At 38.5% G+C, this 18,978-nt stretch overlaps 1 protein-coding gene across 1 annotated transcript; it reads right to left on the bottom strand.

Annotated features, from left to right (window-relative positions):
* Positions 1–654: 654 nt before the first annotated feature.
* LOC138324019 (peptidyl-prolyl cis-trans isomerase-like) lies at positions 655–18,391 on the bottom strand. The gene is made up of 5 exons (XM_069268998.1): positions 18,230–18,391; positions 17,588–17,618; positions 2,483–2,668; positions 2,115–2,190; positions 655–1,042 (listed from the first exon to the last, which is right to left on the bottom strand). The coding sequence occupies exons 1-5, from the start codon at positions 18,296–18,298 to the stop codon at positions 910–912; spliced, it is 495 nt and encodes a 164-aa protein (XP_069125099.1). The 5' UTR covers positions 18,299–18,391; the 3' UTR covers positions 655–909.
* Positions 18,392–18,978: the final 587 nt, after the last annotated feature.

The following is an 18,978-nucleotide window of genomic DNA, read 5'->3' on the forward strand; positions in this document are numbered from 1 at the left end:
CAATACTGGTAAGTGACACAGGCCTGTAGTTCTCAGCAATTGTTTTATGTTTGCTTCTCGCCAGTCTGATTTTGAAAGAGATAGGCAAGTGCTAAAGTGATTTCGGGGGCCAGATCTTTAAGAGACCTAGAATGAAGGTCAATGTCATTCATTTGACCAAACATGATAGTCCTTCATCCCAGCATGTCACAGGCCAAATATCAGGTCTCTAGGCCTCTTGGTAATTCATAGGTCGATTAAAGACTTTAGCCTATTTGACCCTGTGATCTTGAATAGTCAAAGGTTATACATCTGAACAAACTTGGGTCACCCTTCATCCCAGCATGTCACAGGCTCAATATCAGTCACTATCTATAGGCCTCTTGGTTATTTAGAAGTTGTTTCAAGACTTTTGACTATTTGACACCTGTGACCTTGAATGAAGGTCAAGGTCATTCATTTGTACAAGCTTGTAGATCTTCATCCCAACATGCTATAAGCCATATAAGCCAAATTTCAGGACTCTAGGTCTTCAACTTTCTGATAAGTTGTTTAAATGGAGAAGTAATAGTTGATGCTGGACAACTGAACAACAGACTACGCACCACGATGTTAGCTCACTTGCAGTTCGGGCAGATGAGCTAACTTGCCAAGAAACTTTAGACTAAAACAAGATATTGTGGACAGCACATTTTATTTAGTACATAGATGTACCGGCTTGAAGATATACAACAAATTGTGCACCGATATCATGATGGGAACCAATTTTAAAATTGTAAACATTATTGTTCATTAACTTTTTTTAAAAATCAAAAACGTTGTTAGTCCATATAAGGGAAAAAATTCACCATGAAAAAAATGACAGAAGGTGGGGCTTATGAGAATATCTATAACATCTAGAAGTCATTATTGAAATATTTTTCAGTATCTTCATAATTGCCCACAATCAGCAATTACAATTTTCTGGGATGTTTTTCCACTTTGGCTGCCATATTTTTCAATATTCTTCACTACATCCATCCCTTCCACAACAGACCCAAACACTACATGCTTGCCATCCAACCTGTAAATAAAGAATATTATTGTCAGAACCAAAGTTAATATTTCAATACACATTGCTTTATGATACATTCAGGTCGGACTCGAATTAAAGTTATAAAACAATTTTGAATGAGATGTAAATAAGAAATTGTGGGAAACCATAGGTCCATTGGCCTGAACTGTCGTATAAAGAATAAAACAAAGACGTATAAACACTATATCAATGCCCATCAGGCTTTTGAAATCAGTCAATGATAATATCAATTTAACCTTTAATCTTAAAGAGTATTTGATTCTGATATCTATAACATTCCGTATGAAAACTGAGCAAATAAATCTCATGTGCTCTCCCAATAAGACTAAGTAAATGTGACCCACTCCCCAGGGAAAAAGCCGAGACCCCTGGGCCACAAATATTGTAGAGGGCTTTGAGACCTTTTAATATATGCAGAGTATTTGGTTCCATCATGTCTTTGAATTTAGGAGATTTTTTTTAAATTTTAGCCATTTTGACCCCTGGGAGTAGGTCAGGGACCTATATGGATGTGATGTTAAAATGCTATCTCAGGCTAACAATTCTAACAAAGTTTGACTCGATTTTTATGAAAATTGAGCAAATAATACTCATAAATGTATTATCCCTATATAAACTTTAGTAAATTAGAACCCTCCTCAGCAGAAACAAACGACACTTGACTACAGACAAACGGCAATTAGAATAGGTCATTTCACGACACTACTTCTTCTCAGGTGACTTAGTAATAATTGTTCATACATAATATCATGATTAAGTACATAACATTGATTTTGGTATAATATTTCAAGACACTAAAGACATTTCAAGACACTAAAGACACAGTGTTTGAAGTGCAATGTATAAATTGATTTACCATCGATTAATCCTACTTTCTGGTGATTATGACACCATATTTGTGTTTGTATCATCATTTATGCAACATCACTATCATTGGGGAAAAATCCCTAAACATGAATTAAATATACAATACTTTTGTCAAGTTAAATGTTATAAATTTTGTCAATGAATTAGCCATGGTAATCGTGGTAATATTGCTATCCTTGCAACAGATACATACCACGAAGTCTTGACTGTGCAAAGGAAAAACTGGGATCCGTTTGTGTTTGGTCCAGCATTGGCCATAGACAGAACACCTACATAGATGTATAGAAAATTTATGATGAAAGTCTTTGCTCAATTTTAATTTGAAAAAGACAAAATTTCTACATAGATACATATTAATTTTTACAATGTACCAGTAAATAAATTATAGTTGAAATTTATTCAGAAGGAAATAAATTATAGTTGAAATTTATTCAGAAGGATTGGTCCAAGAACTAAGTAATTTTATATATATTTTTTTATCTAATAACACCATATACATATGTATATTCCAATAGTTGGTTCTTACTTTTTGATCACTATACCTTATTAATTATAACTTACCTGGCCCTGTGTGCTTGAGTTGGAAGTTTTCGTCAGCAAACTTCTCTCCGTAGATGCTCTTACCACCAGTTCCGTTACCTCTGGTGAAATCTCCACCCTGACACATGAAATCAGTAATGACTCGATGGAAGGCAGATCCTTTATAACCAAATCCCTTCTCTCCAGTGCAAAGGGCTCTGAAGTTTTCTGTTTGGAGAAAAAAACCAAGAGTAACTAAACAGTCCCATGGAATGAAGCAGCACAACATAACCTGGCTCATGTTAAAAACATCACATATTACAATGTAGTAATGCTCCATTTTAACTATTATATAGAATGAAACATGTATGATACAACACTATGGGGGTACTGCTTCTTATGGTCAGATTAAACAGGTTGTCAGAAAAGTCAGGTATTGTTGTTGACTAGAAATTGTATAGGGGAATACACCACGATTATTTGACAGAATGTCAGAAAAGTCAGGACTCCGATTGGACAGGTTTCACTTAGGGCTGTAACCAGTACCCGTCAAAATAGGAATCATTCTGACATATGTCTGTGTATATATGTAAAATTCAGTTATAACTAGTACAAAATCTCGCTCATCTGTTCGGTTTTACTTACAAAGGATGACACTTCAAGTTCATCTGCTTACAACCTATTCACAAGCAACACTGTTGCAATTTTTATCTCCCGTGAGAACTGATCATGAATGGCGAATGTTTACTTTCACTATTGGTAAACTGTATAGGATAACTCCAGAGGCAGCCCAAATGAAGTGGCGTCCTCATTAGGGAATATACAGTATATAACTTCTTTAACTTCTGGCTGCGACAGAAGCCATTGAGAAAGATTTCCATATATACGGATTCAATCCATATGTAAATCTTTCTCAATGGCTTCTGTCGCAGCCAAAAGTTAAATCATTCAAAAGTTAAATCATTCATTCAAAATTCTCCCCATATATAGTCTAGGTCTCTCTGGGCTAACACTCAATTTTGCTTAGCGTTGAAGTTATGCAGAAGTTGTTGGGGTTTTTCTAGCAAAAAAGAAATTTTTAATTAGCAAATCTATGCATTTCTTCAATGAAAATATTAAATCCAGAAGCATTAAATATTAAATAATGTCTTTTTATTGGCACACAAGTTAGCTCCAGATGATTATATATCAATTCTACACGGTGTGTGTTTACATTCCTTCATCATTAAAACATATAATGGATAGGGCACTATAAGTTTGATACGATTACTATCGAATGTTGAAGACTGACTATGACAGCGTTGTGACTGAAAAACAAGAGGCCCAGAGGGCCTATATGGCTCACCTGTTTTTTTGTTGTGTTTTTCTTTAAGTAATTCTGTAATTTAGTAATTAGTGATTCAAAATCACAAAGACAACTTGACCCCATGATCTGTTTAATTTTGAATCACAACCATATAATGATGCTATAGATACCATACGAATAGCTATCCAATACATAGTTTCAGAGAGGAAGTTATTTATATGAAAATAGTAGCCTAATTAACCTTTTTGACCGAAGCAGGTCAGCCCTTTCATTTTTACAATTTTAAATGCCCACCCTATAAGGATGCTAACATTGCATTACGAGTGCTATCCCATGCTTAGTTGCAGAGAAGTTGTTAATATGGTAACAGCCAATTGACCCCTTTTGACCCCATCCCTCTGCCTACGGGGGGGTCAGCCCCATCATTTGTACAATTTTGAATCCCCACCCCATAAGAATACTACCATTGCATCATGGGCACTATGCCATGCTTAGTTACAGAGAAAAAGTTATTTATATGGAAATAGCCAAATTGACCCCTTTTGACCCTGCCCATTAGGCCCTTAGGGGGTCAGCCCCATCATTTGCACAATTTTGAATCCCCGTCCTATAAGGGTGCTACCATCGCAATATGAGTGCTATCCCATGCTTAATTTCATAAAATATTACTCCGCTAACCAGTCAACTGCGAATGCTTAGAGTTATGAACTTCTTTGCCATCAATCGTTTGACTTGTAACGCAGCGCAGCGAGAAATTCTCTACCTTGCATCAAAACACTGTTGACAGCGTTATTACCGTGCTACCCCAAATGAGAACGACAAAACTCAAAGTACATATGGGGTTTACATTTCATAACCAAAACCATCACGTTTTCAGATGATTACCGGTAGGTCTATTTTTCAGCAAGCATGGACGGTAATGACATTGATGCGTTATTTAGACAGATAAATCCAGGTTCGCTAAAGTAAAAGTTGTGAATGAATGGCTAGTTAGCTTAAACGATCTATAATATCATCAACAATGCGTCTGTATCTACTAAAAAACAAACCAAATATTCTTCAAATTGAATCAAAATTCTTTAGAATAGTATGTCTTTATCTTAGATATTTTAACAAATCTTCATATTTCTAGTAAAATGCACATGAAAGTCATTATAGATCTAGCAATGCTTATCACGTAGGGAGCCACCATATTATGTCACTGCTGCAGGCCGTGTGCAAAAACTCAAAACACACGTGGGATTTATAAGACGGGGTCTAAACAGACTTAGGTAAGGCAAAACTAACAAACTACATGGTAAGTGGCACTTTTAACTGTACTGTTATATATAATTAGTAGGGCTGTGGATTGTCTAACATGTTCCAATCCGATCCACGATTCAGGGTTGACGATTCACACATTGGACTACGAATCACCAGTTAGATACAAGCAAAAGTAAAACTGTTTTTATTGATAAATCAATAATGCTCTTATATATTGATAAATGTTTGATTGATAATAAAACCATTTTTAGCAGTTTTACATTCCTTATCATTAAGCAATAGAGTTACAGGTGAAGTACAGCAGGATTCAGTCACTGCAACTGTAAAAAAATCAAATCATTTGCATTTTGAAATGATGTCATCTCAAAAACACTACTGCAGATCAATTAGGGCATGAATCAAAAGTCAAAGCATCTGTGAACTGGTACACTGTATATAAATTATCATGGTAAGGCATAAATAACCATATCAAAACATTTCATTGTTACTTTTATTTTGGTTAAATACAGAAAAATATTGAGATTTAGAAAAAAATGTTTAAATCTGTAAGAGTAATTACAATTTAATTTGGTTCTAGGCCTATAAGTTTTATTTTTAATCAGGTGATTTATGATTTTGCATAGTTGCAGAGAAGAAGTTGTTTATATGGAAATAGCTAAATCAACCCCTTTTGACCCCACCCTTCAGGCCCCCGGGGGGTCAGCCCCATCATTTGCAAAATTTTGAATCAAACCCTATAAGGATGTAACCATTGCATTATGAGCGTAATCTCATGTTAAGTTGCAGAGAAAAAGTCATTTATATGGAAATTGACCACTTTTGACCCCGCCCCTCAGGCCCCCGGGGGTAAGCCCTATCATTTGCACAATTTGGAATCCCCATCCTATAAGGATGCTACCATTGCATTATGGGTGCTATACCATGCTTAGTTGCAGAGAAGAAGTCATTTATATGGAAATAGCCAAATTGACCCCTTTTGACCCCGCCCCTCAGGCCCCCAGGGGGTCAGCCCTATCATTTGCACAATTTTGAATCCCCACACTATAAGGATGCTACCATTGTATTATGGGTGCTATACCATGCTTTGTTTCAGAGAAGAAGTCATTTATATGGAAATAGCCAAATTGACACCTTTTGACCCCGCCCCTCAGGCCCCCCGGGGGGTCAGCCCTATCAGTTGCACAATTTTGAATCCCCACACTATAAGGATGCTAACATTGTATTATGGGTGCTATACCACGCTTAGTTGCAGAGAAGAAGTCATTTATATGGAAATAGCCAAATTGACCCCTTTTGACCCCGCCCCTCAGGCCCCCAGGGGGTCAACCCTATCATTTGCACAATTTTGAATCATTGCATTATGAGCGTAATCCCATGTTAAGTTGCAGAGAAAAAGTCATTTATATGGAAATTGACCACTTTTGACCCCGCCCCTCAGGCCCCCGGGGGTCAGCCCTATCATTTGCACAATTTGGAATCCCCACCCTATAAGGATGCTACCATTGCATTATGGGTGCTATACCATGCTTAGTTGCAGAGAAGAAGTCATTTATATGGAAATAGCCAAATTGACCCCTTTTGACCCCGCCCCTCAGGCCCCCTGGGGGTCAGCCCCATCATTTGTACAATTTTGAATCCCCACCCTATAACGATACTACCATTGCATTATGAGTGCTATCTTTTGCTTAGTTTCAGAGAAGAAGTCGTTTTTATGGAAATAGCCAAATTGACCCCATTTGACCCCGCCCCTCAGGCCCCCAGGGGGACAGCCCCATCATTTGTACAATTTTGAATCCCCACCCTATAAGGATGCTACCATTGCATTATGGGTGCTATCCCATGCTTGGTTTCAGAGAAGAAGTCGTTTATATGGAAATAGCCAAATTGACCCCTTTTGGCTCCGCCCCTCAGGCCCCCTGGGGGTCAGCCCCATCATTTGTACAATTTTCAGTTAGTAGCCCATAAGGATGCTACCAGTCAAATTTTGTTGAAATCCGACCAGCGGTTATGGAGAAGAAGTCGATTGTTGACGGACGCCGGACGCTGCGGTATCCCATATAGGCCATGGGCTAGGAGGGTCCCACATGCACCCCCCCCCCCCCAAACCTCCGAACCAATATTTTTCTGAACCCTTATGACCCACTGATCACAAATCAAGATGTTAACATTGCATAAGTTGGGATGAACTTCCGGTTATGACGTCATCAAGATGGCCGCCATCTCGAATTTCACAAAAAATTGCAAAATAGTCATAACATTAACATTTTTCAACCAAAGTAGACTTTCGTTGTGCGTGCTTTCTGGCCAGAGTGCCATGGGCTAGGAGGGTCCCACATGCACCCCCCCCCCCCAAACCTCCGAACCAATATTTTTCTGATCCCTTATGACCCACTGATCACAAATCAAGATGTTAACATTGCATAAGTTGGGATGAACTTCCGGTTATGACGTCATCAAGATGGCCGCCATCTCGAATTTCACAAAAAATTGCAAAATAGTCATAACATTAACATTTTTCAACCAAAGTAGACTTTCGTTGTGCGTGCTTTCTGGCCAGAGTGTCGTCTTTGACCTCGATGACATGGTGTGACATTACGATACCCGGTTACCATCGTGGTTCTAACTTGCCAACCGTCCATGGTCAGAGTTAACATCAGAAACATCGGAATCAGGGATGTGGGAGCTCTTCCTGTTTCCAACCTAGTTTCACCTAGATTTACATATCGTATATGACGTTCCAGACTTGCCCGGCATGATGGAAAAGACACCAGATCCACACTCTGCGGAGGGTTGAGTTGGTTCTCCTTAATTCGTATGAAGCACAATTCTTCATTCTTGTTAACCTCAGTGACCATAGGTAGCATAGGTGGATTCTTTGAGGTCATAAATGAGGTCTGCAGTGAAGTTTCACTCTCTGCCAAGTCTGGAAAGCACTGTAGAGAACTTTTTACTGGGGAGTCTTCAATGGTCTCTTTACGCATACACCAGATGTGATACAACCAGCACCTTCAAGGGAGTGGGAAAAGTCAGACCAATGAAAAACATCTAACATTTATGGCCTCATTAATGACCTCCAATACATCACCTGTGCCATTTATGGCTGTACGAGGGTTAACAAGATTGATGAATAGTACTTCATATGTATTATGGAGCTATGTGCTAAGGAGAACCAATTCCACCATTGTAAGAATGTGGATCTGGTGGAATTTCCATTATGCCGGAGAAGTCTGAAACAGCATATACGTAGGATATGTTAGAATCTGAAAGAGATCCCACATCCCTGAACCTGTTGTTGGGTCATAAAAGATGACAAGGCTAGAACAACACTGGTAATGTGGTGTCACACCAGCCCATCTACATCGAAGACGACGCTCTGACTTTCGACGAATTGGATACTGATATCTCGATTACTCTGATTCGGACTGCATGTACCAGCTACCAGATATGCCGAGTCTCTTCAGTGGATAGTGCAGTGAGACGAGAAAACACGCACATTGATAATGGTTATCATTGAGAACCAGTGAAAGACATATGTGACATTGTAGTAACCATCTGACATTTTGCTTATGCTATGCATAGGAAATAAACAATGAATCTGCTCATTTTCAAAGAAACAAACGTTTTGGAAACTGTTAATGATATTAACGGAAACACAGGCTTAGCTTAGGTTACATTTGTTACGCTATCAGTAGGTGTTGTGCTGTAATAATTATTTTTGAGAGGATGCTAATCTACAAAATTGAGGGTATAACAATAATTCTTTTTTGCATTTCTGTATATTTTTGTTGTTGTTGTTATTGTTTTTACTGATTGATAGGAGTTTAAATAACTGATTACGAGTAATAATTTGTTGTTGGGAGACATTTTTGCTGTGTCAAGCCAAGTATGAAAAATTTGCTGAAAAATCACCATTTTTGAGCTTAAATCTTATTTTTTTCATTTAATGCGTACAAATCACTACATATATTGGATTATTTGGACCTGATATGTATTTGTCGTTCTATTGTGGTCATTTTGATACCTCATTTGTCCACTTTAGTTGAAAAATATCAGTGTTATGACTATTCTTCATTTTTTAGTGAAATTCGAGATGGTGGCCATCTTAATGACGTCATAACTGGAACTTATACAATGTTAACATTGGTTTTTGTTGTTGTTGTTGATTACACTGATTGATAAGTGGTCAAAAAACTTATAAGAAATAATAGTTTGCTGTTGGGAAACATTGTTGCTGCGTCAAGTCAAATATGAAAACTTTGCTGAAAAATCACAATCTTTGAGCTTAAAATCAGATTTTTTCATTTCCTGCGTAGAAAGCACTACATATATTGGATTATTTGGTCCTGATATGTATTTATTGTTCTATTGTGGTCATTTTGATGCCTCATTTGTCTACTTCAGTCGAAAAATGTCAATGTTATGTCTATTTTTTAATTTTTAGTGAAATTCGAGTTGGCGGCCATCTTGATAACGTCATAACCGGAAGTTCATCCCAACTTATGCAATGTTAACATTTTAATTTGTGATCAGTGGGTCATAAGGGTTCAGAAAAATATTGGTTCGGAGGTTGGGGGGGTGGGGGGGGGGTGTGCATGTGGGACCCTCCTAGCCCATGGCCCAATAAGCTCACCTCGGTCCTTCGGACCAGGTGAGCTAAAAAGTGAAAATCACATTAAGTTTTGAAATTTTGAAATGTCATTTAAATACGTATATTTTAGAACGTTTTCACGGATAGGAGCGTCATGTATGCGATCTTGTTACTGTACATATTTTTGTTTTAACCACATTTAACAAACATCTATACATCCAAAAAGAGATATAAAATGCAATACAATACACTTTATTCATTTTTTTTTATTTCACAGATGTTATGATGATCGCTTCTACACAGCGGTAATATCTTAGGAGATAAAAATGAACATTATATCCAGATCGTCAAAGCGCCTCACCGGCATTTGGTTCTATTTTTAGTGGTTGACGATAGCGGAAATGGATCCAGCTAACGATTAACGCAAACGATTGTAAACGCAACTAACGATTAACGATTGCTAACGCAAACGCTAACGATTTACGATAAACGATTGCTAACGCTAACGATTGCTAACGGAAATAACACAAACGCAAATTTGGGAACGTTAAACGGTTCAGGTACTGTACATGTGCAAAGTACACTGGTGAGTAAGTTACACAAGTTTTTACGATATTTGTAATAATTACGTTTATGTTTATAGAGGTCATGTAGCTTATGTAGCCAGAGTCGCCGCGATTTACCTGTGGATTTTGCGACAGCACTGTAAATCTAAAAATAGCCACTCAGTCGATAGAGTGTTTTGATACACGGTAGGGAAATTCTCGCTGCGTTACAAGTCAAATGATTGACTGTAAGGAAGTTCATAATTCTAAGCCTTCGCAGTGGAGTGGTTCGCGGAGTAATATTGAAGTAGACAAATTGACCCCTTTTGACCCCGCCCCTCCAGCCCCATCATTTGTACAATTTTGAATCCCCATCCTATAAGAATGTTATCAATTCATTATGAGTAGGGCTGAAACCATTAGTCGAATAATCGGAGGTGATTAGATTAATGAAGCTAATTGCTGATAATCGATTAAAGATTTTATTAATCGTTAATCGTGACATGCATAGCAAGTACATTGTAAGCTGACTAAACATGTTGACAGATCATGGATTTCTGAGTAAGCCATTCCGACTGTAGTCACAGTACTTTAAAACTTAGTTCTTGAAAATGGTTAACAAATTGAACAAGAGGCCCAGAGGGCCTGTATCGCTCACCTGGTTTGTAATGCCAAGTAATGTTCTGAATACAGGTTCATTGTTTCTTTTCTGAAGGAATTTTGATATTAACCTCTAAATCCCCTATTAGGCCCCACCCCTCCTGCCCCCAGGGGGTCAGAGCCAAAATTTATACAAGTTCTGTTCCCCTTCCCCCAAGGATGTTTGCGGCCAAATTTGGTCACAATCCAAGCAAAACTCTAGGACAATTTATTTTAAGCAATTTATAGGATTTACCTCTATTTCCCCTATTGGGCCCCACCCGTCCTGCCCCTGGGGGGCCAGAGCCAAAACTTTTACAAGTTCTGTTCCCCTTCCCCCAAGGATGTTTGTGGCCAAATTTGGTTACAATCCATACAGAACTCTATGACTAGTAGCGATTTAAAGAATTTACCTCTATTTCCCCTATTTGGCCCCGCCCCTCCTGCCCCCCGGGACCAGAACCAAAATTTATTCAAACTCAATTCTTATTCTCCCAAGGATATTTCTGGCCAAATTTGGTTACATTCCATGCGGAACTCTGTGACTAGTAGCGATTTAAAGGATTTACCTCTATTTCCCCTATTAGGCTCCGCCCCTCCAGCCCCCGGGGGGCCAGAGCCAAAATTTATACAAGTTCTGTTCCCCTTCCCCCAAGGATGTTTGTGGCCAAATTTTGTTACATTCCATTCAGAACTCGATGACAAGTAGCGATTTGAAGGATTTACCTCTATTTCCCCTATTGGGCCCCGCCCCTCCTGCCCCCGGGGGGTCAGAGCCAAAAAATTTATAAAAGTTCTGTTCCCCTTCCCCCAAGGATGTTTGTGGCAAAATTTGGTTACAATTTATGTAGAACTCTATGACTAGTAGCGATTTAAAGGATTTACCTCTATTTCCCCTATTGGGCCCCGCCCCTCCTGCCCCCGGGGGGGCCAGAGCCAAAATTTATACAAGTTCTGTTCCCCTTCCCCAACGGATGTTTGTGGCCAAATTTGGGTACATTCCATTCACAACTCTATGACTAGTAGCGATTTAAAGGATTTTACCTCTATTTCCCCTATTGGGCCCCGCCCCTCCTGCCCCTGGGGGATCAGAGCCAAAATTTATGCAAGTTCTGTTCCCCTTCCCCCAAGGATGTTTGTGGCTGATTTTGGTTACAATCCATGCCAAACTCTAGGACAAGTAGCGATTTAAAGGATTTACCTCTATTTCCCCTATTGGGCCACGCCCCTCCTGCCCCCGGGGGATCAGAGCCAAAGTTTATACAAGTTCTGTTCCCCTTCCCCCAAGGATGTTTGTGGCCAAATTTGGTTCCAATTCCTGCAGAACTCTATGACTAGTAGCGATTTAAAGGATTTACCTCTATTTCCCCTATTGGGCCCCGCCCCTCCTGCCCCTGGGGATCAGAGCCAAAATTTATACAAGTTCTGTTCCCCTTCCCCCAAGGATGTTTGTGGCCAAATTTGGTTCCAATCCATGCAGAACTCTATGACTAGTAGCGATTTAAAGGATTTACCTCTATTTCCCCCTATTGGGCCCCGCCCCTCCTGCCCCTGGGGATCAGAGCCAAAATTTATACAAGTTCTGTTCCCCTTCCCCGAAGGATGTTTGTGGCTGATTTTGGTTACAATCCATGCCAAACTCTAGGACAAGTAGCGATTTAAAGGATTTACCTCTATTTCCCCTATTGGGCCCCGCCCCTCCTGCCCCTGGGGGGTCAGAGCCAAAATTTATACAAGTTCTGTTCCCCCTCCCCCAAGGATGTTTGTGGCCAAATTTGGTTACAATCCATGCAGAACTCTAGGACAAGTAGCGATTTATAGGAAATGTTGACGGACGGACGCCGCGCCATGACATAAGCTCACCGGCCCTTCGGGCCAGGTGAGCTAATAATTGAAGCTGGTATGACTGTATATCATTGGATAGTTTTAAAAGAGCCCTTCATTGTGTTTTACCCGAAAATTGCATTTGGTATCGATCGTCAGGCTTTTTTCAAGATTCATGTGTCGATCTAACGTAAACAAGAATCTAAATATTGGCACATTGTTTTGTTATTACACAATTACAAAAGGCCCAGAGGGCCTGTATCGCTCACCTGGTTTGTAATGCCAAGTAATGTTCTGGATACAGGTTCATTGTTTCTAGGAATCTTTTTTGAAGGAATTTGAATATTTACCTCTAATTCCCCTATTGGGCCCCACCCCTCCTGCCCAAGGTGGTCAGAGCCAAAATTTATACAAGTTCTGTTCCCCTTTTCCTAAGGATGTTTGTGGCCAAATTTGGTCACAATCCATGCAGAACTCTAGGACAAGTAGCGATTTATAGGATTTACCTCAAATTCACCTATATGGCCCCATCCATCCTGCCCCAGGGGGGTCAGAGCCAAAATTATACAATTTCTGTTCCCCTCCTCCCAAGGATGTTTGTGGCCAAATTTGGTCACAATCCATGCAGAACTCTAGGACAAGTAGTGATATATAGGATTTACCTCTACCGTATTTTCCGGACAATAAACCACACTTGTGTATAAGCCGCAGAGGCCTTTTTTACGATTTTTTCAGGTTTTGTACACGTATAAGACGCATCATTATATAAGCCCCACCCAAAAGTTAGGACCATGCACCCACGTAACCATCTGTGTATACGATCGATCTCTATTGAAGTACGTTAATGCTTATCAATTGTTTAGAATCACGAAAACTGTCTGTAAATGTGTACTGTAAATATATAACAAATAAAACTCACTATGATGTAAATATCTTTAGCAAAATGGACTTGGTCATGTTTCTGTTCGTTGTTTATTCTGCCATTATGAAAGCCTTCTTGTGTGTAAACAAACATGGCGGCCGTACGATTTCACGCTTACTCTCTCTCACATTTCAGCATGCCGGTTAAAATACTTTCTTCAGTATGCATATGATTTTATTTTATCTCTATTTTGATATAGTTCGCATATTTATTATATTGATGTGTAAAGAATTACTGTATTATCAAGGCTTGCATCATTAACCTAAAACTTCGTTTAGAGTGTTCTCTGTCAAGTTGCCATCCCATGATGAAATTCACCGAAGCCTTAATTTTGTAAACTTTCGGATATTATTTCGTGGTGTTTGCCGCTACAGAGATCAATTAAATGATTTTAATATGACTGTGCGATGTTTTACACTTGGTGTAATGTTCTAAATTACACGTGATTGACATGTATAAACTTGATTGCTGATTATTTCAATAAAATCACGGCGACAGGATTCCGGGAAATTCCCCTGTTGACCGACATATGTGTAGGCCCTAACTAACACGTGTGCAAGTTTGAGGTCATGCTTACTTTTGCTCATATTTCAGTACGCCGGTAAAATACTTTCTTCAGTAACGATATGCATAGGAATGGATTATATTTCTTTTCCGATATATTTTGTGTATTAAAGTGAATAGTCAGGCAAAGAAAACCAGTCTAAATGCGTTCATTGGCCTTCCAAAAGTTCTCACATATTAATACGACGGCCAAGTTCTGCTTACGTTTCCCAGTTCTGACCATTAAAGTAAAGGAAAATTGAAAGTATTGAAAGCGAGGCTGCATGTAAATGTAACCACGGACATAGTCAGCCGGGAGGACGTATTAGGATTCCTATACTTTAAATTAATTTCTTCGTACGCAGACAGATTTTCACGGGAGATTTTATCTTTCCATTTCATAAGAAATTATACTGGATACATTCACACCATTTTTACCGACTTTAGCCATCCTTGCCCGACTGTTCACTTTAAATATGTCTTTGTGTTGAGAGTTACTGTATCAATCTACTTCGTTTAGAGTGTTCTTCCACTGTTTGTTAGCTAAGTATCCCATGATGCAATTCACCGAAGCCTTATTTTTGTAAACTTCCGGATTAAGACCTCGTGGTGTTTGCCGCTGCAGAGATCGATTAAATGATGTTTTATAGACTGTTTCATGCTTATAACATCGCTATAATGTTCTATATAACATGTAAAACACGCAAATAAACTTGATTGCTGATTATTTCAGTGAAATCACAGCGACAGGATTTCGAGAAATACACATGTTGACCGAGTGTAACACGTGTGCAAGTTAGCAGTCATTCAGAAGATCGTTTTCTTGCTGTCTGCGGACATTTCTTGCACACACATAATATTTAAATAATACATTTAACTTATTGTTTGATATTTGATGATTTTTGACGTTTTAGTTATTATTTTCTTGGTAACAATCCTGCAGCAAATCGATAGCGAAATCAGTCCGCCATTGTGTTGTGACTGTAAACAACCACGCTTCACTCGGGCGATTTTCCGTGAATTAAACAATTTTACGATTGAGCATGTATCTGGTACGTTATAATTTTTATCTTTATTATATTTCCATCACATATTATTTCGTTTAAACACTTTTACAATGATTTTTTCGATGTATAACTTTATTAAACTGCAATCGTGTTGCGATTGTAAACAAACACGTTTCAGTCGGCGGATTTTCCTTGAATTCAACAATTTAACATGCATCTGATATGTAATAATTTTCATCTTTAATATATTTTCATTGCATATTTTATCTTTTAAACACTTTTACAGTGATTTGCTTGATGTATAACTTTACAAAACTGGCGAGTAAATCTTACGATTTTCACATGTGAATCACTACGTACTAATGCAAAAACATCGTCAGATTTTGGTTTTCGTCCACGGATTAGCCGCACTGCTGTATAAGCCGCACTCCCGATTTTCAGGGGAAAAAGTCGCGCCTTTTACTCCGGAAAATACGGTATATCCCCTATTGGGCCCCACCCCTCCTGCCCCCGGGAGGTCAGAGCCAAAATTTATACAAGTTCTATTCCCCTTTTCCCAAGGATGTTTGTGGCCAAATTTGGTTACAATTCATACAGAACTCTAAGACAAGTAGAGATTTATAGGATTTACCTCAAATTCCTCTATTGGGCCCCGCCCCTCCTGCCCCCAGGGTGTCAGAGCCAAAATTTATACAAGTTCTGTTCCCCTTCCCCATGGTTGTTTGTGGCCAAATTTGGTTACAATCCACGCAGAACTTTAGGACAAGTAGCGATTTATAGGATTTACTTCAAATTCCCCTATTTGGCCCCATCCATCCTGCCCCTGGGGGGTCAGAGTCAAAATTTATACAATTTCTGTTCCCCTTCTCCCAACGATGTTTGCAGCCAAATTTGGTCACAATCCATGCAGAACTCTAGGACAAGTAGCAATTTATAGGATTTACCTTTATTTCACCTATTGGGCCCCGCCCCTCCTATCCCTAGTGGCTCAGAGCCAAAATTTATAGTTCTGTTCCCCTTCCCCCAAGGATGTTTGTGGCCAAATTTGGTTACAATTCATGCAGAATTCTATAGTAGCGATTTAAAGGAAATGCTGACGGACAGACGGATGAACGTCAGTATAAAAGTGTAGGGCTGGGTATTATAAGGTCTAAAACGATACAATGAAACAATACACGATACGTATTGACGATACAGTGGACCTCTTTTTCAAATTCAGTTGACCATTGTGTTTTGAATATTGTGACAATAAAAGACAATTTTGATAAAACATTCTATAACCAGGAAAAAAATCTACCAAGCATTTTATGCGGTTTATCATCTGTGTTAATTAATTTCTGTCAATTCATATTCTTTGTTATGAAAAGGCATTTCTAATCCATCTAGGTGACACAGATGCTTTAAACACTTCCTTCAGATTGAAATACTGTTACTTGAATGATGTTTTAGAATAAATTTTGTTTGGAATTTCCTATGTCTATAACGAAAATAGTAGGGCAAGTTGTTTAAACGATACAGTGATATACAGCACGTTTGTGTATCAATATTCGATACACTGCTGAAAACCGATACGTATTGGTATATCGATATATTGATCCAGCCCTATAAAAGTGCAATTGTGATTTAAATATGATTTGGGTTAATTCTTTTAGGATGTGAAAGGTTAGTGTAAACACAATTTGAAATTTTGAAATTATATCGAGCCCATTTCTGCGCAGTGTGAATCCTGCCTCGATCGTTAGAGGTTAGTCATAACGTAATGATCAAAAGTGTCTTGTCGTTCTATACGTCTATCATAGTTGGGAGCATTGGGTTACGGGAAGTCCAAACTCTGAATCATCAACTGAGGTCCAGACCAGAAACATATATACATAGAGATTGGAAACTCCTTCTTTGTCTATGTTGACAGGCAGAGGGACCTCCAGTTTATAGGCATTTCCCATAGGCTAACTACATTTAAGTGTATTCTTTTAAACATAATACTTTTGCATCAACACAAAGTTTAAACATTATATCATGGTTTGATGTGATCAGTTTTCCCAATTGTTATTTAATAAGTTTTTTTTAAAGTATGAAAATGACCAATGGGACTAATTCACATACCACGTGATACCTGATAACGTTTGTGCGGGACTATTGTTTCTATTGGTGATGGAATGACGTCAAATGGGATAACGCGGGATAACGACATTTCAGCGGGAAGATTACAAAGAGTTACGTTCCATCACCACTGGAGATACTAGTCCCGCACAAATGTTATCGGGTATCACGTGGTACGTGAATTTGTCCCATTTCACCTGGTTTTTCACCGGAAGTGATTTTGTTTGACTTGTTGACTTAAACCATCTGAAAATTACTTAACTTTTATCACATATCAAAGTTATTCTGCTGTATTTAACTATTTAAGAGTTTATCTAAAAGCCCCTCGGGACATACAGAGGTACATCTGCCTATCGTAAAATTGGCGAAGTTCCCAATCTCTATGTATATATGTTTCTGTCCAAACTTACCTGCTGTTCTTGGCACAACATCAGCACGCAACTGAAAAGAAAACAAGAAAACTCAAGTTTTGCGACATATTGAACGTCAACATTATTGTAGACATTTTCATAACCTCTGCAGAATGGGGGTTCAGTACATATACTGAATGAAGCTCTGAACAAACAAACATTACGGTAGGTAATAACAAACAATCATTTTTATGTAAAGTGCATTCTCATTCAACTGCAATTTAGCAGTTGTTGAAGTAAAATAAGAATCTCACACTTTCCAATGGTGGTAATGGTGTAAGTAACTTTTGTAACTGAAGAAAAATACTAAGTCGTCTGCTCTTGTTTTTGATGAGAGAAAAAATACCATTCGTCGGCGGTGGATCATCTTATTGAATATTATCTCCCTTTGATTTATTAAAATCAAAATTTATCTGGCGCGCGACGTGCGCTTCATTCCGAAAATGTCGTTCCCGATAATTTTGATTTAAAAAGTTGATGAGAATATGTTAGGTATGTTTTAGTATTTGTATATATGCGAGTTACACTATTATCTTTTTGTCTCCGATTTATGCACTTAGTAAGCACGTGTTCGGCCATGGTCTTACTCTTAGACTCAAAGATTTCACAGTTCATATTACTTTTAATTAGATCCTAGTTTACCTCCATAACAATTCTTCCTAACGACGCACTGCCGGCAGTCACATCGAAGTAAACCCTTGGATTTGCCATTGTTGAACAACAACGGATGAATCTGAAAGCGGCGGAGAATGCAATGGTGGCGGCAAAGAGGGAAACGCCGGGTCTAGTTGGTATTAACAGTGGATGACGTCATCCAGCTAACAAAAATACTATCTAGTTTAAAATATGGGTTATCGACTATATTTTCCTGAATAGTTCAAACTAGTTCTAAATAGTGCCGTTTTGACTGGTTGGACCTAGTTGTTCGTTTATAAATTAAAGACGGACCTGGTGATTTTATATTGTTTTCAGGCGAGCCTTGAAAAGCCGTCACAGGCCTGTATCATAAACTGTAAGTCCGTCAGGATTTATACTTGAAATAATGACTTTTACAAACGGTCGAACCGGTTGTTCCGAATAAACGAAAACGGCCTAGGTTTCATGTAAGATCTCTTGGTAACATCAGAGACTTAGATAAAATACAATATACGTACATTGTGTATATACGTCGCTGGTAACATAAGGATTTCTTATCTTAATAAAAACAGAAACATACTGTACAGTATACATATTAGATCTATATGTTATGTTTCTGATAAAGATGTTAAAGATGCTCCACCGCTGACAGAGCATAAACGATATAATTAATCATTTGAACAATAATTGGTGCTTAATCGTGTGTATATATGCCTAATTAACACAAAAAATAATATGAGATAAGCTCAAACTTT

This window comes from Argopecten irradians, chromosome 5, assembly GCF_041381155.1.
Source record: "Argopecten irradians isolate NY chromosome 5, Ai_NY, whole genome shotgun sequence".
Taxonomy (NCBI): domain Eukaryota; kingdom Metazoa; phylum Mollusca; class Bivalvia; order Pectinida; family Pectinidae; genus Argopecten; species Argopecten irradians.

Bases quoted from the DNA above. Each gene is read 5' to 3' on its own strand.
- LOC138324019 (XM_069268998.1), bottom strand. From the start codon at position 18,298: ATGGCAAATCCAAGGGTTTACTTCGATGTGACTGCCGGCAGTGCGTCG. The intron at 2,669-17,587 runs GTAAGTTTGGAC...TTCTCCAAACAG, and splicing joins TGTTGTGCCAAGAACAGCAG to AAAACTTCAGAGCCCTTTGC. The intron at 2,191-2,482 runs GTAAGTTATAAT...ACATCTATGTAG, and splicing joins ACTCAAGCACACAGGGCCAG to GTGTTCTGTCTATGGCCAAT.